This window comes from Castor canadensis, chromosome 10 (assembly GCF_047511655.1).
Source record: "Castor canadensis chromosome 10, mCasCan1.hap1v2, whole genome shotgun sequence".
NCBI lineage: Eukaryota > Metazoa > Chordata > Mammalia > Rodentia > Castoridae > Castor > Castor canadensis.
The window spans coordinates 17,583,937-17,609,276 of NC_133395.1; the positions used below are offsets into that span (position 1 = coordinate 17,583,937).

Consider the following 25,340-nt stretch of genomic DNA (forward strand, 5'->3'; position numbering starts at 1 on the left):
AGTAGTTACCAGTCCCTTGCACCCATAAGGCAAGACTTTGAGCTAGAATTGAGCTTTATGGATGATCACTTTTGTCTGGGAAGTCTGTCAGTTTTAGCTCACTACCAGTTTCTCCAATGTGATAGAATGTTTTGTTTTCATAACTGCAGCTGATCCACCCTGCCCCCACACAAACTGGATCAGCTCAGCATTGCACCCCACCCCTACTAGGTAGAGGTGAAATGTTCCCTCTGTTTACTTGACCACCAGTTTTGTCCATGAGGGGTGCAATTTGCCCATCAGCTGAACTGGACTATGTGGTTCCCTCCAAAGCAGACTATGAGTAACACTCACCTGACTGCGTTGCAGATTCACTAGGTGGGAATCTTGGGTCAGCTCCAATATGGTGCAGGCAGACAGGAGTCCAAGGTTCTGTGTCTGACTATTCTGACAGTTCTCTGCATTTTTTTTTTTTTTTTTTTTGCTTTACCAAGAAAGGAGAAAAGAAGCCAAAAAAAGTGGGGGAGGGACAAGGTGTGTCTTTCTAGCCAGTCCCAAGGCCAGGACTTTCAGGGCTGTTATATGAATTTGAGGTTCATTCATTGAAGATTATGTACACCCTATGTACTGGCTGTATCTTGATTGGCAAAAAAAAGTAGGGTTATCTGAACTTTGCTACCACAAATCTGAAGTAAACTTCTGGAATCATGTAGCTCAGGGTCCCAGGGTCCATCAGCTGTCTGCCATCTTGGACTTCTCCTTTCAGTGTCATTCTTACAGACCCATCCTATTTCTCCAGCCAATTTCAATCCTTCCATATCCTCTGTGTTTTGACTCTATGATACTTCAAATTCCTATATCTCTCATTCTTTCACTCTGCATTTTGATGTAGTCAATGTAAAACTTTATTGAAAAGGTAGGATATGTGATCTTCTTTCTCATACTTCTTGGTGAAGATGGTTCCAATGTGACAATTGACAAGTGAAGGAAGGTGAGGCTCTTGAATCAGATGTTTGCAAATTTATCAACAGTTGCCACCCTCCTTTTTTCAAATAAGTTATTGATGATAGTATGAAGGTATTAACTACATTGCAATGAAGTTTTTGTACATGGTGATAGGAGTAAAATTTTAGAAGTACATTTGACTATACACACACACACAATTTACTCACTATGTAAGTTTAGTAATGGCAAAGAAAGCAGACTTTCAATCTCAGAATTGAGTTTAGCTATATTTTAATCAGAAATGACTTATATACAACAGTCAGCATTTAAAGAACATGAAGAATCATCATTATTATTGAATTTTCACTTGACCCATGTAATTATATGTGATTCCAAAATCAGTAATGTAAACATACAGTGACTTCATGGCCTACAGTGAATTTCTCGCAGACTATCAGAAGTCCTGGTCAAGTTTGTTCACTGAAGAAGAAACATTTTTTTAATTGTACTTGAATTCTTGTGGTGATAGAAACAATATATTAAGTGACTGAAAACAATTAGCAATAAACTAATGGAGTTTTTTTGAAAGCATGATGATTAAGCACTTCAGAAAATATAAATGTTTGGAAAAAATATCTTACTAACTTTTGCCTGTTAATCAGAAGAAAACATAGCAGACATTATTTCATTCCTAAAATATTCCTGAACAAATAAGGGATGAAAAGGCAAATCTAGGATTTAAAAAATAAGATTTTACACACCCTTCCTTCCTTTCTTCCTCTTTCCTTCTTTCTTTCTTATTTTTTAAAATGCCCTCCTCAGTTGTATGGGTTAAGAAATTTTATACCCATAAATTGCACAGAAAACAAAAAGAAACTTCATAATTCCATGATAGTTAAAAAAGTTATATTTTCTTTCTGATTTTTGGTAGCTGATTTATTTTGCGGATCTATATGTTTGAACATGTGAGAAGGTGACAACTGGTACTGTTTATATCTCTTTTTCCTTAGGTTTCTATAGTGATATGCAGTTTGTCACTTAAGTAATTATAATTATATAGTCAATTGCATTTGCATTTTAAACCTTAGTTTGGGTTCTTAAGTAATTCTGAATGATTTTTATGTTCACATTTGTTTCTTCTCTATTGTTACAAAGCAGTACTATTTTTGAGTCAGGATTGTAAAGTTTACTTACAGACATTGTTCTTACCAATCTGATTCTATGACGTCAAATTCCATAAAGTTTCTAGATCTTAGCCCTAGTCTGCTCATTGGTAAAATGTGGACTGTGATGCTGCCGAGAAGACTGAGATTATGCGCAAAGGCATTTGTCATGGTGCCAATGAAAAGAAAGGACAAGTCAGTATTAGTTCTGATTCCTAGCTGCTTCTTCCCCAATACATGCAAAACTCTGGACTCAATTTTTCTGTGTGTATGTGTGAGAGGGTGGCACTGTTGCTAGGGACTGCATTCAGGGTCTCATGAATTTTAAACATGCACTCTAGCTCTCTGAACTACATCTCCAGTTCCTGGACTAAATTTTATGATTACTTAAGTGTATATTAAAATAATTCAGAGGTTGAGAAAATGGCTTTGTTTAAATTTTTCCACTATAAAATATGACCATAAAGATGTGAGAGTGATATTTTTGAATATATAGTCAATTAGATATTACCCATTATCTCATCAGGGAAAGTAGACACATATTATTATAGCAATTTTACCATTGTTCAGAACCTTCTTAAATCTTACTTATGGAAAACTCTCCAGATGCAAATTTGTAGCCATATTAAAATGATTGTTTTTATTTGACTAAAAATCAAGTCATCTTTGAGGGGTGAGGAAGGTCAAATGAAATACTTTACTATATTTGAAAGAGCTTTGTAAATCATAAAGAGCTATATAAAAAATAATGTGTCACAGAATAGAGTATTAAAAGATGAATATCCTCATTGAGAATATTAAAAATTATGCCTCAGGCTTTTAAAGAAATTCTGAAAACCTCCCAGAACATTGAGCTCTGGTGGCATTTTCCTGACAAGTATGCTCTCCAAAGTGCATTGCCAGAGGTAGAAAACACATTTGAACATGTAAAACTTAGTTGATGAAAAATACTTATCAATTCTATTGACTTTATTCATTTCTCATTTATTTCTAGGCATATCTGAGATTATCTTCAACCAATTGATTTTAACCAGATACATCTTAGGTTATTGAACTATTCTCAATTTTTTCATCCTTAAAATTAAATTCCCTTAATTTGGGGTAGAAATTTTGCCATAACAAATCTACCCCCTGAATGGGGCAAGAATGTAGCAAATGAGTCACTTTTTCCCAAGATTGATTTAAAAAGATGAGGTTGAAGTGAAAATTGTAAAAAACATGTTTAAGTTTGTAATTTGTGTAGTGTGATGTGGTCAGTGCAAATGAGCTATAGACTGAGGAGGTCAAGGATTAAGTATCACAGTGTAGATTAGAAGTCTAGGAAAATTGCACCCCTAACTGACAGAGAGAATACGATTTCTAGTTTTGAAGCATATTTAAACAGACAATAAAAGCTGATTGGGCAGTTAAAAATATTGTGATTTAAACTGAAACTCTTGGTTAATTGAAAACATCAGAGAGATTGATGTTTGATCACACATTGTTTCCTGATTTGGGGAAATTGCTTTTGTCTCACTAATGTTTGCTGTTGAATGAGTCCTTCTCAACTCCTTGTCAGAGGTCATTCAAGTCCTTTTGATATTCTTTACTGCAGAAGTTTGGCATTTCCCTTTTCTGTTCTGTGACTTCCTATTAATTATATTTTCTGGCTATAGCCTACTTGTAATACTTCTTAATCAAAGCTGACTTATCTCTTCCTCCTAAGTACAGCTTTAGATATATTCTATCAGGGTCTGTTGAGGCACCTTATCACAACTGGGAAATTAGGGGTGGTGGATTAGCAGCCCTGCTAATGTGCACTGCATCATGTCCATATGTTCTCTCTTATTACTTGTCTGTAGATATTCATCAGAAGCTTGGAAGTGCTCAATTATTTGTTCAATATCAGCTTTTAAAAAAAGCAGGAAATAATATTTTGAAAATGAGTTGACTACATCATTTTTCCCAGAGGAAAACGACCCCTATTCTTTAAACTTTTCCATTAAATAATTAACAGCTTTATTGGAGAGCACATGTGTGCTCTGCAGCATAGCTAAATTCATTAGGCAAAGGGAGAGGTGGGAATAGAGACACACTAACAAAGACATATTTTGAAGATAAAGGAATACAAGCCAGGTGCTACTAAAATATTCAGATTTAGGATGTATCGGTGGCTAAATTACAGTGGATGAAAATTATCAAGCTTCTTCAGTGAAATCTCCTAAGTAATCTATTTTATAATTTACAGACTTTTAATAATTTCCTTCTTTAGCTTGCAAAAGTTGAAGAAACTCTTGAAAATGCATGCATAATACTTGCCAGTGTGTGTTTTGATTGACTTAATGTAATTCTATTTCCATTACTTTAAGAAATACTATGTATTGTTTTCATAATATAGCTTTAAATGACAACATTTTCAATTTAGAAAGGAAGGGGTTTGTAAGGGCAAAATAGTTTCTGCTGGGTATTGAGGGGGGGGAGCGGGAGGGGGTGGAGTGGGTGGTAAGGGAGGGGGTGGGGGCAGGGGGGAGAAATGAACCAAGCCTTGTATGCACTTATGAATAATAAAAGAAAAATGAAAAAAAAAAAAAAGAAAGGAAGGGGTTTGGAATTGAGAATAAAATTACAGATACACCAAATCCTTCTGACTCAAAGTCAATTTTGAGTTTTCCACAGTTTTAAATTTAATGTGTTAGAATTTAAGGTGTTTAAGTTAGATTAATCGAGATATATTTTTAAATAATCTATTATTTAAACATTGATTTCTAGGTACTTTGTGACTATTCCCACTTGGCTTCTTAGAAGTTATTGTGACATACCTTTTCACAAATATAATTGTTACATTCAAAACAATCTTTTATTCCAGGCATATGAAGAGAAGAGAGAAATCAACACTCCAATAACAATGCCAGGACAGAGGAGTAGAACTCTATTACTAAAGCCTGGGAAGCAGCATCAGCACCATCATCAGAGAGAGTGACACAGACTCTGTCCCTGCTGCACATCCAGCTCCAGTCGTGTCCAGGGCACTGCTGTGGTCTGGTCGATGGATTTGCTTTACATCACTGAAGTTCGTGTCGTCTGTTATCCCTGCAGGCCAATAAGAAAGAACAGGCTGAAGCACAACACCCTCAACGTGCTAGTCTAAAGCAGCTCTTAAGCCCACAGTGTGAACACCACTATTTTTCCGTTGTTTAATTTTCTGTTTGCCCAACTCCAAATGATTAATGTGCCACAGGTAATCCTGTCCTTATGTGGGAATCTTCACAAAAACTATGAGAAGAAAGCAAAAACTTTTTTTGTGTGTTTTAAACATCTAGGGATATTCTTCTAACGTCATTGGCTAGTAAGAATGTAAAGAAATTGAGTTAATCAGAACATCCTAAGGTGTGACCTGATTGCTTGCCCCAGAGATATTTCAACTATAGTAATGGTTTCTCATGAAAATTAAGCCACCCAAGAGGAAATAATTGAATAGGATTCTTTTAACAGGAAAAGTTTCTATACATCATATTTTATATGAGAATGAGGTCTGGGTATAATCTTGTAAATTTATTTTTATTTATGGGTACTAAATAGCACTATGATTTATTAAACCAATGTGTAATAATCCAAAGTAATTAATATATCTATATTTCACTTTTGTAATGAGATATTTACTTCGTAATAAGATACTCACTTTGATATTTACTTTGGTAGCAATGTTAAGATGTACATTATCATAAGCTGTAAATCGCATTCTGTGCAATAGATCTCAAAAATTTATTCCTTATGTCTAACTGAAATGCTGTACTTTTTGACAAGCCACCAGCTTCTTTCAATCAACCCTTATAAACTCTTCTTTTATGAATTTGATTGTTTTAGATTTCATATATAAGAGAGATCAAGAATAGGGTCTTTTAAAGAAATATACCAAAGGAAAACTGTGGGCCCGTCATGGTAACACAGACCTGTTATCCCAGTTACTCAAGACTAAGAGAGCTGAAGGTTCTTGGTTCAAAGCTAGTCTGGGCAAAATGTTAGCAAGACCCCATCTTAACCAACCAAGCTGGATGTGGTGGTTTAACTCTGTAATTCCAGTGACTGGGAGGCATAGACAGAAGAACTGAAATTCAGGGCTGGCCCAGGCAAAATTTCAAGAAAAATAACTAAAGCAAAAATAGGCTTGTGCATGGCTGAAGTGGTTAGAGCACTTACCTAGGAAACATAAGGCTCAGATCCTAGTACCATCCTCCAAAAAAAAAATAAAATATAGCAAAACTATTAAATTCTTCATAATCACACATAGCTATGCAGATGGGGGAATAGACATCTGTCAAGAGATCAAAAATTGTCAATCGGGTTGATCAGAGACTGAGTTTGGGAAGGAAGTATTTGATTAAAAAGGAAAGAAAAAAAGGAAAGGCAGGCAATCATAGGCCAAGATCCACTGACAACCTAATTATTACTTCTGAGTGTGAGAGGTCTGACAAGCAGAGCAAGAGACCAGCCCTTAAATAATTTAAGATGAAATAATTGTTTTCGTAAGAAGTTTATGTTAGTGAGATATACTCAGGGAGTTACTAACTCACCACTTATTATCCAGTGTCACCAATGCTCTGGCCATGTGACTGAATCATCTCATGGCATGCTGCTATCTGTCACAATTAACAGCTTAAAACTCAGTGTTACTACAGCACAAATATTGAGAACATAATTACAGTGAGACTAAAAAAATGCTTCATATAAGGAAAAGTCAATATTCATGTAATTAGGTCAATGCACATATCTAATTCAGAAAGTAAGTTCGTTTGTATTTGGGGATGAGAGCATTAGAACATGGCAAAGCTCTGCTGATCTGACAACACTGATTTTACAGCCTGGGCTCTTGCATTATTATTCACGGCTTGGGTGCTTGTTTTGCCCTCTGTGTCATTAGGCATGATGAATAAACTAGTGATTCATTTCTTTTTTAAGGACTGGAATGGAGTGTGAATATTTTAGTCATGGCTTTATACCTCTTGCTAAGCTAGAGCTTAACAAGAAGCTATGAAAACTCTAGGCAATTAAAAAACCTTTTTTTCCAAGATAACTACATAAATTTGAGCTTTAAGGGATTTACTTTTATAAGCATTGGAATTGGAGTCTGGATTGGTTTCATGAATAACTTTTTCTTATGCCTGTTCCAGCTGGTATTTCACTCATTCACTCATGAACCGGGCAGTGGTCTAGGTTCTGGGGTTACCATAGTCAATACAATGCAAGGCAAGCTGAAAGACACTGCAAGTCAGACAAGACCAGGATTGCTGTTCTGCCTCAATCATATGCCATTTTTAATGCCTGAAGTAGTGTAGTTACTAATAAATGTAGCAAGCCTAAGGATTGTGACCCTTGAGGAAGAAGTATATTAACAGTCTGGAAGTTATGGCTGTAGTTAAAAATCAAGTTACGATCTGGTCTTGACATCTGTTAAGAAATTTGAGCATACCCATAAGGCCAGCTCCATGATTATTTAATGCAATTATTGTTTTCTTGGATAAATTTAATTAACTAGACTTGTTAATGATATTAAAAGTAAACAAAGACTCATAAAAGAAAAATTGGGAATTTATTACAATAATAGATTAAGCAAAAACAAAGTAAATTTTGAGTAATCTTGTGTATGCATAATAGCATCATGCAAAGTGACCAATAAATTCATATATCTGTCCTTGTTGGCTTACAGTCCCAAAGGGGAAAGACAGACAATCATGTAATTTAAAAACTAAATGTGATATTAAAACTTGGGTTCATTTCTGATGCGTGCTGCTGTGAAGTATATAACAGAGATGTAATTTGGTCAGGGAAGTCTCTGTAAGGCTGTGAAGTATGTTAATTCACTGAGTTAACATATAAGCTGTATGTTAACATCTATAGAGCACTTGCCATGGCAAAGGTTCTATTACAAGTTCTTCACAAACACTGACTGGCTTAGTTTCTACAATAATGCCACATGCTTGTGTACATAAATGAAGAAACAGAGGCTCAGGTAACTTGTGAGTGGTGGAAGCAGGGTCACATCCAGGTGGGTGGACCACATGTGTGCTCTGATGCCCTGCTGCACTAACTCCAAGCACTTAGTAGGGTGCTATCAAATCAAACTTTAAGTTGAGAAAAAAGAAGATTAATTATGTTACTCAGTAAGAGTGTTCTCTCTCCTTCCTTGATGTTTGGGATGGCTGATGATGTGGTAACTTTGCATCTTCATCAAGCAACTGGAAGTATGCAGAGATAGAAGAGATATGGTCAAGTAAATGATAATGAATCAGAATGCTCTTTGTTAGAGACACTAGCTTTTTCCTTGTGGCCGAAGAGCATGGTGATTTCTCTCTCTCTCATTTATCTATATACTATTAAAATACTCTTAGTTTCACTAAGTGAAGAAAAAAACTATGTTTAAAGATCAATAATTTTCTTATTTGTAATAGAGAAAATTGTATAGGCTAGAAATTGTTGTCAGTTTGCTCACATATTTACAAATTCTTCCCTACTGCATAAGGTACTGAGCTGGCTACTCAATGCACAGATACAGACTTTTTCTTCATACTTCTGTGTGTCTTAAACAATCGAGCAGGTATCTTCTTCATCTTTCTAATATGTTAAGACTAGTATTATAAAACTCTATTTAAATTCAACCCTAAACTTACCATAAAGTCAAGATAATTTGCAGAAATGGCCTGTTTTCCAGCTAGCTGTAGCCATGACATCTAAACACGTCCAATAGCTAGTGTGCTTTAACGGATATTGCTGATAGGATAATTGAGGAATGATTTTCATCCTCACAGCAATAGAATGGGTGTGGTAGAATTATTTTTTCTCATTCTAAAGATTCAGGACAGGTACTGAAGAGGTAATTCATTCAAGGTCATGTGGCTGTGACTGAACCTCAGTTGTGTCTCGGTCAGATGTGCTTTCATTGTTTCCAGCATCATGATCTTGGCTATCGCTCTTTGAAAGCATTGAACTTCCAGTCAAATTCTGGCTTTGCTACAGTCTGGCTGGATGACTTAAGCCATGAATTGTAAGATGAAAGCATTTAAAAACTTTAAAATTAGAGCATTTTCAGAGAAGAGAGTTAGTCAAAATATCTTGCTGGCTAGACGATTAAATTAATATTTGAAGAATAAGCTAGAATTTTATCTTACCACATCTCTAAAGGGTATGTTTATAGAGCAGAAGACTTGAAGGATAAATAGTGAAAAAGTAAAACAAAATGCTACATGGATATTTTCATTTATTCACAGGTGGAGAAAAGCTTGCAGATCTTTAGGCAGAATCTATAAAGCACTGACCTCATAAAAAAAGAATATCTGTACACCACAAAATATGACAAAATAGAGAAAATATTGCACTATACATTTCAGCAAAGCAATAATGTCTTTAACGTACAGAGTTATTTCCATCCATATGAAACTGATGCATGTTCCCATAGAGCAACAGAGAAAGAAAATAATGGGCATTTACATAAAAACATAATTTTAAGAAAAATTAATGAGTTACTGGCAAGAAAATATATATACTCTTATACACATTGAGGTATCAATTATCTTTTTCTCAGTTGATAGAAACAGGACAGAGGAAAATATAACCAGTACTGGCAAAGATGCTACCCGTCTTGAGAGAAATTTGCCAAAATATATCAGACATATTTAAAATGTATGTTTACCCAGACACAATAATTCCAGTTTTTATGAAGCAATTCTCTGGCAATAATTAAGAAAATGTGCACATATTTATTCACAAAATTTTAAAGAGTGCATTGTTAATGAAAAATTATAAGCCATTAAGTGTCTATTACATTAGGGAATTGGGTTAAGAATTTTAGGTGCCTCCATTTGCTTAAAAATCTATTCAAAAAGTGGTCATTTACAGATACAGAAAAAGTGCATTTTGTTAATGTTTATGTGCACACTTTCTAGATCTTTCGTGTTCTTTTCACTCTATTTGTCTGTGGCTGCATTTTTTTGAGAGTAGGGATTTTATCATTAATTTTTGTCTTGACCTAGAAAAGCTTTTAGTAATAATCAGGTGGATAAATTAATTAAGAATTTTAATTTGGAGCAGAGAATTATGAAAATATGTTTCTCCAACTTAGCGTTTTCTAATGTAAAGCTAAACTTTTGTGCAGCTATTCAGAATGTAATGTAAAATAAAAATTACAACTAGATGTGAATTTAGACTTTTACATTTAATAAGAAAAGTGGAGGATGTAATGGAAAAGATGCATTATGAGGAAATTGACATCCCACCTATTTTCTGAATAAGGTTGCTATGGCTCTCCTATCAGATCCTCACCCCATGGAATTAATCCACTCAGACCTTATCCCTTAGGAAGTGTGATTAACAGGTATACCCAAGCAAGTGGGTCATTTGAGTATAGGATGTACCCCAAAAATTCTGAGTCATTTTTAAGTTCGTTAGGGAAGTCTCTACATAACCCTGTAACCACACTGGAGTAACTGAACAGCTGAAGAGACAAAGTCCCTGGTAATCCTACAGCCTCATCAACATGCATGACTGAAAGTCATCTCTGAGATTTCCTGAGGACTTCTAGAGGCTCTGACTAATCTCTGGGTCTGTGGGACAAAGGTGTGAGATTTATTCTTTTGGTTCCTCTTTTTCTTTTTCTTTTCTTTTTGAGGCAGAGTCACACTGTATAGGGCAGGATGTCCTTGAGCAGGAGAATGTCCTGCTGTAGCTTGTTGAGTGCTGGGATTACAGTCTTGCATGACCATGCCTGGCCCTCATTAAGTGTTACAGTATTCAATAGACTTCTCTTTTTGATAAAGGATGTAAGAATAATGGAGCAATCCCAATTGTTACTAAGTTGGACAATGGGCCATAAAAAGACATGAGAGATTTTCAGTATAAACCCAAGCTTACTTTCAAGTAGTATGATACATTGTGGTATTGTAGCTCTGAGAAATGTAGAGTATCATTATCACTTATTTATCATTGTGCTAAATAAATCATTGATGGTTCTCTCAAAATTAATGATAAATTTGTTTGTTACAGCATAGAAATTGTACGTGGAAGAAATAATGTTTAGATCTTTTAGCAGTTTCTACCCCTATGTTTTATCCCATAATGATCATCCAGTCCTTTTCTCTATGCAATTTCATTGACTTTTGAAGACCTTAGCAGAAAAACACAAATGCAGATATGATTTTGAAAGTACAAATTTTTTGAAAGTAATTTTAGCATAATATTGCTGTTTTTAAATCATTATTGTGAAATTTCTTCTAAAACAAATTTTCAAATGAAATTGTAAAATTTTTTTTTGCATAATTGGTAATAAAAGAAAATATTAATATATATTAATACTGGTCTACAGTTAAAAGAATTTGCATGTAATCTGTAATAATTCCTATTAATGATTCCAAAATTTATTTCAGAAAGTAAAAGGCTGATATTGGTAGTCACATTAAAATTACAAAAAAATTTTGTTTTGTCTGTTTATATTGGTGATAATATAGACATAAAACAGAATTACAAATTAAAATAAGAAAAACTATCAGCACATAGGCACATGGTATTGATACTCTGTGTTATCAAAGACAAAGTTTTTAAAGTGACTAGGGAAAAGGGAGAGTGACCATATAACCAAACATTAGATTAAGCTTAAAGCACAATATAGGAGCTAAAATAAGCAGATCAATTAATTCTAGATCCCAAGTTAAGATGAATGTCAATAGTGAATCCTAGGCAAAGTTAAACTACATAGAACAAATAGTGGTATTTTTGCCAAAGTCAGTGTTTTTTAACCACTTTCTAACAATTCTAAAATAATTACTAGAGTATACTTAAAAATGCAAGAAACCCAAAATGAAAGAGTGTGATGAAAGTTGTAATCAATGATCAAAATAATTTATGGACATCTAAGTACCTTTATATAAGTGCTGGTTAAAAAAAAATACCAACAATGTTTAAGTTAGGAAGTAAAAAATATGATGTAATTACAACACTTGATAATAATTGTTAAAATGTTCTAACAGTTCTATGGTATCAGAAGGAGTGAGAAATCTTAATTAACTTTAACTTTTCTTCTGACAACTATGTGTTTTAATGAACTCAAAAAATTCAAGGCAAAGCAATTAGAGAATTCATATGGAAAATGTACGTTTCCAGTCCACCCAAGGGCTGAGATTAATGAAATCTAATGGAGTTAAAGAAGACACAAAAGGACAAAAGAGTTTGGTAAATTGAAAGCACAAATCTAGATGTGAACATCATATCCAAATAATATATCAATCTCTAAATTAAATAAAGTAAATCACAATAGGAAATGAGCACTTGATCCAAATATTACATTTTCTCTCATTTGTGGAATCTAGGCCTAAACTGATGATGATAGTAATAGTAACAATAATGGAACACGAAGATAAAAGGGGGACTATCTCTTGGGGAAAATCATCAGGGTGGGGTGAGGAAAAGAAAAGTTACTGAGGGGTGAAGAAGATCGAAGTATTTTATAAATACACACACACACACACACACACACACACACACACACACACACACACCACACACACCACACATGAAGACAGCATAATCCAACCTCAAGCACTGTCAGCAAAAGGGGATAGCAGGAAGGGGGGAGTATGGGAATATAATGGAGGGGGTGAACTGTTTCAAAGTACACAGTACACTGCACACATCTGTGGAATTAAAACAATGAAATCTCATTGATGTATGCAAGTTCAAAAATAAAATAAAATTGAAAAAATAAAACATAGTAGGAAACATTAAAAGAAATCTAGCAGCACACCAAAATATAATGACAGAAAGGATGTAAGGCTTGGAAAAATGTGTTGCAGTCAAATAATATCCAAATGATAGCAATTATATAAATAAATGATAAAAGGAACTTAAGGTATTAAAAAAGATATGAAGGTCATTACGTAATAACAGAGAAACTACTCAACACATAAATAATTCTGGGGCTAATGACCTTTAGCATATTCTCAAAATAAACACATTAGTAGTTTGGGGATTTTAGCACCACAGTCTTAGTAATTGGTTGCTTAAACTGATGACAATTAGTACAGATACAGAGGCCTTGGTAACCAGAATCGTGAGGAAAGGAAACAAGAACAGCACTGCCTTCCTGCCATGGCTCTAGCAGTACTCCCCACCTCTCCTGGGCCTACCTTCCCTGCAGCTGCACATGGGAGCAGGACAGACTGCTCTGTTGAGTGAATTTGTATTGATGATTCCAACATGCTTAGAGCTTTTGGATCTCTCAGTTTGCCAGTCTGTAGTAAAGATTCATTCTTCTTGCTCTTTGCCTTAGGGTTTTTCTTTTGGGGGAAATTTGTAACATTTTTAAAAGCTATGCTTGGGACTTGATGAAAGTTCTTAGATAAAATATTAGACATCATGAGTACATGCTCATCCCAGCCTTTAACAGTAAAATAGCTGATACTTTCATTTTCGTCTGCTGACACTTGGACTTGTGTTTCAACTGGTTCTGACTTTAGCAAAAGAAAGGAATCCTACATAGTGCATCCACTCCAAATATAACTTTCACCAGTTTTATGTGATAGATTTATGGATTGATAGATCCACAGATAGCATCACTGAGAGAGTGGATATCGTACACAACTATTCTTCCAAAGTGCACACAAGATATTTACCACAGAGACCATATGTTAAGGCTCAGAGTGAATATCAACAATTAACAAATAACTTTCACACAAGAAATACAGATTTTATGATCACAGGACAATAAAATTAAAAGAGAAAGCTAAAGGAACATTATGCTCCCTATGGCTTTTCTTGGGATGTGAAAGACCTAACAGAATGAAGAAATGTACCAAGATCAAAAACTTGAATGTGGCTGATGAGCTTTCTGTACAGGAATGAATATAGAAATCCTAACCTGGCTGGGGCCACCATGGGAAAGGGACTAGGAAGGAGTAAAGAGGACCAGAAGAGATGAACCAATTGTGGTTGTAATACATATATGCAAGGAAACAATATAAGGAAACTCCCTGGGTAGCTATCTTTATCTCACACTAACAAAAACGCCATGTTTCTCTTTTTAGCCTTTATGTTTGTTCTTCTACAAAATTGGAGAACAAGACGCTGGAACAGGTTCTTCCCAGGGGTGGTTGGCACTGGTGGGAGGGGAGAGGTGGTGGGGAAAAGGGTAGGAGGATGAATATGGTGCAAATAATGTATACACATGTACGTAAATGCAAAAATGATACCTGTTGAAACTGGTCCAGCAAAAAGGGGATAGGGGATGAAAGAGCAGTGGAGGGGGTGAATTGAAGTATATTTTTGATACATTGTAAGAACCTTTGTAAATGCCACAATGTACCCCCAGTCAGCATAACAACATTAAAAAAAGTTGGTGAATGAGAACATTCCAGTTTATAGTGTCTCTTTCACATGGTCAGAAATTTCATCATGACATCCCTTGATAAAGGATTTTTAGATCTTCTATGTTAGGCACTCAGTGGACCCTTTCCATTTAGAAATGCATGTATATTTATTTGGGGAAATGTTCTTTTGTTCTTGTTTTTTTGTGGTACTAGAGTTTGAACTCAGTGCTTTGTGCTTCCTGTAAGTGTTCCACAGTTCGAGCCATGCCCTCCAGCCCTTGTCTCTGGTTATTTTGAATAAAGGGTCTCACTTTTTACCCAGGCTGCTCTGGACAGTGATTTGCCTGTTTAATGGTTACTACCGTAGCTGGGACGCCCAGGTTTTTTCCATTGAGAAGGGTCATGCAAACTTTTTTTGCCCAGGCTGTCTGTAAACCTCCAATCTATCAATCTCAGCCCTCTGTGCAGTTTAGGATGAGAATTGTGTGTTACTACGCCCAACTGTTGGTTAAGATGGGGTCTTGTGAACCTTTTTCCTTTGTTGGCCTCTGAGTTCCTACCATTTTCAGCTTCCTAAGTAGCTAGGATTACAAGTCTGACCTACTGGTGCCTGACTGGAAAACGTTCTTGAATTCTTTGTTTTGTCTATAATTCCCATTATTCGAATGATGCATTTCCTGAAGTTGTTCCCTGATGTTTTCTAGATTTCATCATTTTTCTCAGTTTTCTAGATTTCCTAAACCGTTCTTCAGTCCTTTTGTTGACAGTATCATGGATTTCAAGTTATTACATTTTTTTTCTGTACCCAGACCTTTTATTCTACCTATTGTTTATTTAAATGTTCTGAGGCCTTATAAAGAGGTTGTAAAGTATTTTTTTATTTTATCATTTTTACATTTCCTCACATGAATATACATTGTTTGGACCACCTCCCACTCCCCCCCACACACACCTGCTTCAGGGCAGAGCCTGTTCCACCCTCTTGTTCTCTGATTTTGTTGAAGAGAAAACATAAGAGATAATAAGAAAGACATAACATTGTTTTTACTAGTTTGAGATAAAGGTAGCATTGTTTCTATGCACACGTGTATTATAATGCACACTGGCTCATGTCTACCAGACCTCTTCACTACTTTCTAGTCCCCTTCCCATAATGGCCTCTGCCAGTTTAAGATTACTATATTTGTTCCTCTACAGTGAGCACATCAACCACATTCAAGTTTTAGGTTTCCCAGCACCTACTTTTAAGCTTGTCATAAATTATTTGAAATACAATTGTGCCTCATCACCTTTGGTCTAAAACCTCCCTGCCCCTTGTGACTGTAACATGGTTCACTTTTTCCTCATTCAGACGATCCTCCACCCAACATATCTACAAGTTAACCACTGCAAAACCTAAAGGTCAAATCTTAGTGGTGTAAATAAGTTTCATCCTTATGCTTTCTTCAAACTAGCTAATCCACAAATCCTCAGGAAAAGCCTAGGTATAACACCCATCCTCCTTAAAGACAGTGCACAGCTCCTCTGCATTTTATACTCACTGGTTGAGCTCTCTGACATATTTGCACTTCTCATAAGCCTCCGGTGGCACCTCTTACCTCTTTGGAACCTGGGAGTAATAAATTTACTCTAGTTCATGAATTTTTGTTTCACCTTCTCATTATGCCTGACACATGAACCTAACTTTCCCTCTTGTCCAGATATTCTTGGCTTTTGGCCATTCTTAAAAGAGGAAGATCTCAAGATCAAATGGAAAGAAACTAACAGTAAATATCACAACAGATGTGCCATTCTACTATAGACACAAAGGGAGAAGATGCAGGAATATGTCAGAAGTCATGTCTATAATGCCCCCTTTAATTTGCCTCTTAAACTAGGCAGAACTTGAGAGTTGACTCCTACAATATCTTCCTGATAGTAGCTTCCAAGCTGTAAGAATTCTTGGAACCAAGTGGAAGTAGCAGGCTAGAGGTTGTGTATGGTCTCGACATGATAGATAGATATGTAGAAGGTAGGGGAATAGATACAGATATGTCAATCTTCCCTATTTCACAATACCTTTTCTACCCTCAACTGTGCCCGTTATTCCCCAACTCAGGTACCCTTTCTAAGAATTACACCTTTTTTGTTATATGATGTGTGTAAGGAACAATAGCTATTGGTCTGGAGTGGGGAAACTTTTGATGAATCCTTTTGTTGATTCTCCTCCCTCACTCCTAACAAGTAGGACGGATGCTACCTATTCATATAACTTTTGAGGATTTCATAAAGAAAATTTGATTGGTTCTCTGGTTACTTTAATGCTTCAAAACAAGTTGGCTTTCTTAAACATCTTATGTTAGGTACCACTCATCCATCTGCTTTCCAGCTTCCAAATGCTGTTACTGCTATCTTCTGTTTCCTTTTCTTTTAGTAAATTTCGGTTTTTGTAAAAAAAAAAAATTCCTGTACTGTATTTTAAAGAGTTGTAGGAGGGAATAAAATTAAATGTGTCTGATCAATCTGTCATCATTTTTTTCTTTGTAGTGCTGGGGATTGAACCCAGGGCTTTCTGCATGGTCAGCAAGTGCTCTATCACTGAGTTAGCTTCATCACCAGCCCAATTTGTCAGCTTGATGGCAGCATTTTTAGTGTCCAGTTACTGAATCTCTGTTTGATGTTGGGTATGTATAAGGCAGGGTTGGAATTCATCTAGTTTTCATTGATGTAGCTCATTCAAGTTCCTGTTCTGATTGGTCATTACCCCTGTTGTAGATGCTAATTATTATTTTGATCATCCTGATAAGACTAGTTTCATTAAAAATACTGGTCAGTATTTCAGTTTTTAAAATAAACTTATGGTACAAAACAACCAACTGTTTTACAGAGGAATGATTAAATACATGTCAGAGGACCAGGATGGACAATTGTTTTGCCTATGCATCATCTTAGTCAAGGTATGTTTGTTGTATACTCTGAGGGCCTACTTATAGGAATACAGAGATAATTAGAAAAATAAGAATTGCTATAATATAGATCCCTTAAATATTTTCTTTTACTTAGAATTTTCTTTTGAAGTCTGGTTGCACACTTTTCAGATAGGGGATTGGGTATAGACTAATTGATGTCATTTTCACTTACTAAGTATTTTTTTAAAATTAGCTGCAACAAGTAAAATGTGAACACTGGTAAGTAGGCAACTTTTCTCCCAATGAAAGGTGAAAATTAACTTCAGTTAAAATTTGCCTCTGTTTTACTTCAGTAAGTGAAGAATATTAAGTAGCTAATCCTTAGAGCCAAAAAATTGTCAAAATGACTAAGAATGTTGTGCAAGAAAGATTGTGAAGCTCATTACATTTACTAAATGGAAATGAATTATCTTAGCTGGCATGTCCTATTCATCAGGTATATTATAAATCAGTATATTTAACTTAATATTTCAATCTTTAAATATTTTCTATCAGTTATCTTTAAGAAATTTCCTTTGTCCTAGTGAATATCTAAACCAAATATATGGACAGGGCTTTTGCCAACTATTCATGAAAATATCCTCCCAAACAGCCTTTCTGTTTTCCCTGGAATGTTCTCAATTGAAGGTTCATATTCAGATGAGTGAAAGAGAAACTAGTATACAACAGGTATAAGAAAGAACATTCTTATACCAAAAGCTGAAGAATTATGTGGATGTTGAAAATTGCAGTATCATTTTGTCTGTTCCACTATGAAAAATTTCCATTTTTTCGTTTTATCTCCTGGTGTAAGTGACATCCATATTGATGCTCTGTGACATTTAAAATTCATTATTCCTTCAGTATGTATTCCATATGATAATGCAATAGTTTTTCACCTAATGTTAAGTTTTCTGGTGTAGATTTGTCTAACAACAGGATGGCAGTTCTTTCTGTTCTTAGTTTTATACATTGTCTCATTATAAACATTGCTGCTTTATTGTAGAATGTTTTCTTCTCATTACTAGCTGGCTTAGTATATTTATATGTGCTCTGTCACTTGTATTTGGGTCTATCAATTGATCTCATCTACTTGACTTTAAGCCATTCAAAAGTTGTGATTATATTTATACATGTTTTCTATCCCTTGGCAACGAGTAGCTATTCACAGCATCCTATATTTGGTAGGTGACTTTTGAATGTAGAACTTACTAGAAATAAGTTTTTCTTCTTACAGTGCTAAAGATTGAACCCAGGGTCTTGAGCATGCTAGTGAAGTGCTCAGCTACATCTCCAACTGTGGTTTGATGGATAAATAAGTACTTAACTCTTCCTTTTTAATTCATCTAAATTAGAGATATGTAAACTTCTAGAATGTGCTGAAGGTAAAAGAGTATAACAGAAGAAAGTTGGGGGCAAATCCTAGAAACTTTAGAAAATTCTTGCATTTGTTGAGATTCAGTTTCCTCAGATGTACAATTTACATAATTAGATGTTCTCCTAGAATGAATGTGAAAATTTTAATGAAATAATAAATATGAAAAAACACTTCACAATATTTTCCCCTGAGACAGAAATTTGGTTATGGTATTAGAGGCCAAATCAGAGAACATGTGTTCACAAGCCGATTTCACGTGTAGAGTATTGACAGAGGGAGATATAAAGGTGCCAGTCTTCTGACTCCCAATCAGAACCTAGGGGACTCACTACCATAGAACAAACCACCTACCCCATTAACAAGATAGTCAGATGTCCTACAATATAAAAAGGAAACCATTAACTTAGAAGGAATCTTTTCTGTCATCAAAAATTATTACTAAAAAGATAATTTAATTGCTGTTATAAAAGCATTAGACTTCACAATTCAGCAAAGATGATTAAGTGTAGGGTTGGTTGCTAACATGTGGCCCTTGATATGTGTTGAATAAAAATACATTTCTACAAGATCCAGAATCAATAAATGGTAGCTGTATCTAAAAAATCAAAACTCTCCAAGCAAAAAATCCATCTTAATTCAACATCTCTGATTACCAGATTTTCCTTTAACTTCCAGAAAACTTGAAGTAAACTGAATTTACCTGCAAGTTTCCCATGAACTCTGCTCCCTAACTTTTAGGACAGTAAGGTATGTTTTTGCAAAAGTACAAATCTATTGTTTCAAGGGTATCTTGATATACAAATGAAAATGGCATTGTTCTAAGGATGGGCCAGTTTCATTACAGAATGAGGTGGGAAAAAATTATTTCCATGTAAAAAAATCCAGAGAAAATGCATCTATGAAGCCTATGAAACTGAGGTTGGAGGATACTGAGTCATGACATAAAAGTAAATCAGGAGCCAGAGGGAAATTGTTCTCCACGAACATTTCCAAGTAGCCTTAAAATCTCTCAGTCCCTCTGCATCTAGGGACAAATATGGCTGCACAGTTCCAACTCCAGTTAATGACATTGTTAGTAGGACTGGTGAAAATGTAAGTATTAAAAAAAAAACCACTTTCCTTCTTAGTGATAATGTGCAGTATGTGTTCCTTCTTAAAAATTCGTACACTTCTGTTTTCTAAAACTTATTTGGCTATGTGAAGCAAAATTCAAGTAATGTGTGTAGATAAATCTTCAATGTTATCCAAATATTAGTTAATGAATTTTTGTATGAAGATTGGCACTTGCGATCAGATGGTACACATTATACACATGACAAAGTTTCTCATAACATTCTCACTAATATTAGCTTGTTTACAGAACACTAAATCTTTGACGGAAACCAACAAGGTCTGGGATGTTCTATTCTATTCCTACCTAATTCTGTAATGCATTAATAGAGTCTACTAGGATCACAAAAGTCATTACAGCTATGACACTCAAGTGAATTAAGAAGAAAAAATCTTATAATCAATACACCAAACATATCCCCTAAACAAAGCTTATACTTACCAAATCATTGTTTCAAGATGCCTCAGCCTTTCTATGCAATATGGTTTACAATATTACTTGTAAAACTTATAGCCAATTTAAATGGAAAATCTTTTATTTTTCACATACATCCCCAGTTAGGAAAATGGATTTTAATTACAATGTTGACTAAATATGTAAAATGTTCAACTATGTACAAACATTTTATGATGAACAGCTGAAAAATTTAGAAATGAAAGTCAAACAATGATGTGATTCTTGACATTAAACATTAGTATGTTTGTGGGATGCACAATTTAGTCACCCTGACTGTCAATACATAATGGATAATTTTATGTTTCCACTTGACTGGACTAGGATACCCAGATATTTGGCTAAACACTACTTTAGGTATTTCTGTGGTGTTTTTTTGGGATGAGATTAACATGTTAACGGGTAAACTGAGTAAGGAGTGCCCTCCCCAGAGTGTATAGGCCCCGTCCAATCATCGACGGCCTCAATAGAACTCTGACTTTTCATGAGCAAAAGGGAAAAAAAACTTCCTGTCTGTCTTCAAACTGGAGCAGTAACTTTTTCCTAGGTTTCAACAACATGGATTCTCCTTGTTCTTATGTTCTGAACTCAGATTGGAATTGTACCATGAGGTCTCATGTGTCTCCAGCTTGTGGACTCACCTTAAAGAAACTGGGACTTGTTAGAATCTATAATCATGGAGGCCAATTTTTTATCATCTTCTTCAGTCTCTCTCTGGTGGCTTCATTTGTGTACTAATTTTTCTTCATGCATTTTTTTAAGTATTCATTTCTGTTGTAAAGCATGGTGACATTTTACCTTCTCATGTTGACATGATAGCATTTAAAAAATTAGCTTGTTTCTTTCTCATTCATGAGTGTGATACAAGTGATGCTTTTTTTCCAATGTCGTTCTCAACACAAACGTGTGTATTGACATAAGTTGCTTCAATTTGCTCATTAAGCCATTTACTAGATGATCCAGAATGAGCATGAATATTGGTAAAACTATTTGCTTAAAAACGACTTCAGTGAATCACAACCCTGATCATTATCCATGGATTTTGGTAGTGTTCTGCACTGATATGGAATATTTAAAATTTGAAATATAAAATCGCTTTAATCCCAGTTTAAATCCTAGTGATATTGTTTATCAGTGTTGAGCAATTAGGAAGAACATAGTCTACATACAGATACGAAGAACATTTCAAGCACCTGGTAAGCCACAGCTATCAGTAGTTATTATTGATGAAGGATAAACAATTCAAGGCTTACAAATTTGCAGAGCTCTTAACCCAGTGCGTTTTCTGCTAAACTTCTACCCTGTTTGGTCCTTTATATCATTCAGTCATCAACATGAAGCTACCGCGTTAGTACTCAAAGCTATGACAAGAGAACAGGAACTGCAAAAAATTCAGTATTCTGCAAGTCAGCTATCAGCCTAGCTACTCATTAATGTTATTCAGAACATACAAGTCTTATCATTACAGATCTTTACCTGATTGGACTGAAGTGAGGTCCTTAAATTCAATATTCTTCAAGTGCAGGTATGCACTGAAATATGCCATAACTTTTTAATTTTATCATTTTTACATTTACTTGCATGTGTATACATTATTTGGGGTCCCCCCTCAACTTTGGGAAGAACCTATTCTGCCCTCTTGTGCTCTGTAGGCCCCCAAAGCAGCAGCTCCCAACAACTGTAGACTAAAACCTCTGAAACTGGGGGCCAAAATAAATCTTTTCTCCTGTTACGTTGTTTATCTGAGGTATTTTGTCAGTGATGGAAAGTTGACTAACTCACTATTTATGGAAAACAACAGGCACCTGAAAACTATTGAAGTTTCTTAGGCAAGTTATACTTCACTGATGTGGGGGGCAAATCACAGGTAAGTTGTGAGCTCCTTTCTGATAGCCTTGTTTGGAAAGATGGTGCTAATATTGTGGATGAGAATTGGCCAAAAAATTAGAAGTTAGAGTCTAGCTGCAAAACTTTCATGTTGATTGAAAACCAAATGATTTTGTTTTAAAGAATTTCACATACATCAAGAACACGATCGAGTTGTTAAAGTATTTTTTCCTTCCTCTTTTTATTCTTCTTCTGCAATACTAAATATAATGTGGTTCTTCCACATGAATAAAATTTTATTGCACATTTTTTTGGAAAACCAAGAAATTCTTGAGACAATACTTTGGCAGTATTTAAGCATAATGCCTAAAATTTAAAGTGTCTTATTTAGGTTTAAAAAGTAAGCTACTGTGCTAAGTTATAACAGGAAAGAAACTTCATACCAGATTCTGTAAGTGTGAATGCTGTGATAATGCTTAAATCAAAACCACTACTGAGGATTGAGAGGAATAGGTACTCTGGTTAAAATTACCACTGGATCACACTACATGTTTATATGCCTTAGACTCACTGGTAGGGAATTTAATGAGAATGAAGTTAAGATGAATTCAACATAAACAATTCTATTTTTAGCATGTAATACCTGATCATTCTTTTTCTGACAAAACAATTCCCTTTTAATAGATTGTGTGCACAGATTTGGGATGGGAGTTTGCTCATTGGACCCATTATTTAAAACTTTGAACTCCTACCTATTAGAGAGCTTATTAGTTTAAAGTGAATATGTTGGCATTGAGATTATTGAATTATAGAAATAGCTAGAAGTATGAGAGTCATGTCAGTTAGAGGTAATTAGATTTACTTGACTCAGTCTACTTTGAACTAGATTGAATATTTTATTTTATTGTTTTTATTTCTAAGGAATACATATGGTCTAAAATTATGAGCCCTCAGCTAGTCACTTTGATAAAATCAGGTAATTTCAGTTTTATTTTTATAAGATTAAAAGATAAAATACAATTGCACACATTCAGGCACAGAATGTCAGATCAATAATTTCCATCCTAAAAAAGGCTGAAAACATAAAGGATCACAATCACTCTGTGAATATCTGGGAGCATTGTTTTCATATAATACTTTAAACATATGAAATTATCATGTTTCAAGCATATAACAAATGAACTGCAGAAAAAATATTTTTTTCTTTTAAGACCACACTGCATTCAACTTCATAAAGATGGGAATAAAACATTACAAGCTTTTTTACCTACACAATGATTACTACAATTTTCCTCAAATTGCCTAAGAAGAAAGCGTAGCACTTTGTGATACACCCAAGTCCTCAGTTGTAGTTAAGTTGGATACTTAGGGTGCATAAAGAGAAAAATTGGAGACACAGATATAATTTTCCTCACTTATGCTTTTTAGCAGCACAGACTTGAATAATATAAAAATTTAAGGAACACTTCTTGTTCTCTAAAATTTGGAAGGTAAGTCTACTTACTTCTCTTGGAAATAAATTGGGAATTACTGTTATAAATATTTTAATTTGATAAACACTTGTTGGTTTCCTATATCATTCCAAGAACTACAATAAGTATAGCTTTTTATATATCTAACTGTCATTTATTCATACGTCTTATAAATCACACTGGTTAGCATTTCCAAAATATTAAGTTCATATATTTGAGAAATAAAAACTAAAATTGACTAAGTTTGCTTTATGGTGTGAGCTACCTGTGTCCAAAGTCATAAGAAAAGATAAAGGGAATATACATATTTGCCTAATTGCAGAAAACCAGGATCTGAACACCTACACACTCACACATGCACATCCACGCACACCTACTCACCCCTGCAGGCATTGCCCTTGTAAGAATATAACAAATATGCAAAAGAGTTTTTTAAAGGAAATCTGTTGTGCATTTGGGTTTCTATTAGGATTGATTCTGGCTCAGTCTTTGGCCATCATTTCCTAAGTACTTTCACATTCTGAACTTGTGGACACTGGTTTATCTCATTACTTGCTTAGTTTTGTGAAAGAACTTTAATTGTAACATTAAATTATACATCACGTTATAGATGAGGATCAGCTTTATTGCAGGAGAAATATCACTGAGTTCATTTTCCTGCCACTGAGATTAAGTGATACATGATTCCTAGACAGTACTTAAGGTTAGTTTTCATGGTAAATTTTCTTCAAGAACCAATATGAAAAGGAGTTTCTGTAAACTAATTTCACAACAGGGTACTACTAAGTAACAGCCATTTACAAAATTAATCAAACCTGATTCTTTCCCCATCCATGCTCCCTGGGCACCCTCAGGTTCCTAATTTGTAATATGAAGAGGGCTTGAATAGATAACTCCAAAATATCTTCCAGTATTAGCAACCCAAATTGTGATTATTTGAATTATATCACTAACAGCCAGAGGTGAGGGCTGGGTAGGTAAATCCTGAACTTCTGGAGTCTTTTCCCCCATTTCTAAATTTCTGCTTTCTAGAAAAAAAAAAAAAAGAATATCTTGTAACCTTTTGTAATGATGACAACTTTCAAGAGAGTTAAGCTGTATCAGCTGTATAATTTTCTCACCTGTCATTTAGCAACATTGCTGACAGATATAGCCAAATGACAGATTTTTTTTCAAGGACAAAGATGATGTCATGCACTACTAATATTTGGAAGCAATGAGTGATGTATGGTTAATGAACCAAGAAGCATTTCTCTCTTTAGACATTATAAAATGCGAGCCACATCTTCTTTTTTGATCTGTCTGCTCTTTGCGATCTAACCCTTCAGGTGTGAGCTATTTTTATATGTGCTATCCATTTAAGATTCTCTCTAAGAATACCAAAGAAGTGGAGGGAAGGTTCATGGCTTTGGAAATGTCTTTGTCTTTCTTTAGTTCCAAATTGAATTGTATAAAGTTCATAATGTTTGCTGTTCCTTTTGCTCTCACTGACCTTATTTTGGGCATTGAGCACAGATATACTTATATCCATTTAAGTTAACTCAACTAGACTCAATTGAATTGGATTTGATAAGTATTTGCAGAATACCAGGAGAATTATACTAAAAAATTGAGTATGTTATATTTATATAGTTCAGCAGAATAGTAAAATTCATGGTTGATACTGACTGAGGTGGGTAAGAGATATAGGCTATGCTTGAAATGTGTTATAAATTTATGAAAACTACTAGTCCACATTGTAAGTACACGACTGACTCAA

At 34.8% G+C, this 25,340-nt stretch overlaps 1 protein-coding gene across 1 annotated transcript in view; it reads right to left on the reverse strand.

Moving 5' to 3' along the window:
• Positions 1-4,565: 4,565 nt before the first annotated feature.
• The window catches only part of Gpc5 (glypican 5), a 1,368,088-nt gene continuing 1,347,313 nt past the window's right edge, over positions 4,566-25,340 (reverse strand). The window contains exon 8 of the mRNA XM_074043147.1: positions 4,566-5,156. Within this exon, the coding sequence (XP_073899248.1) occupies positions 5,002-5,156 (155 nt within the window). The 3' untranslated portion in view covers positions 4,566-5,001. The remainder of the gene's footprint in view (positions 5,157-25,340) is intronic.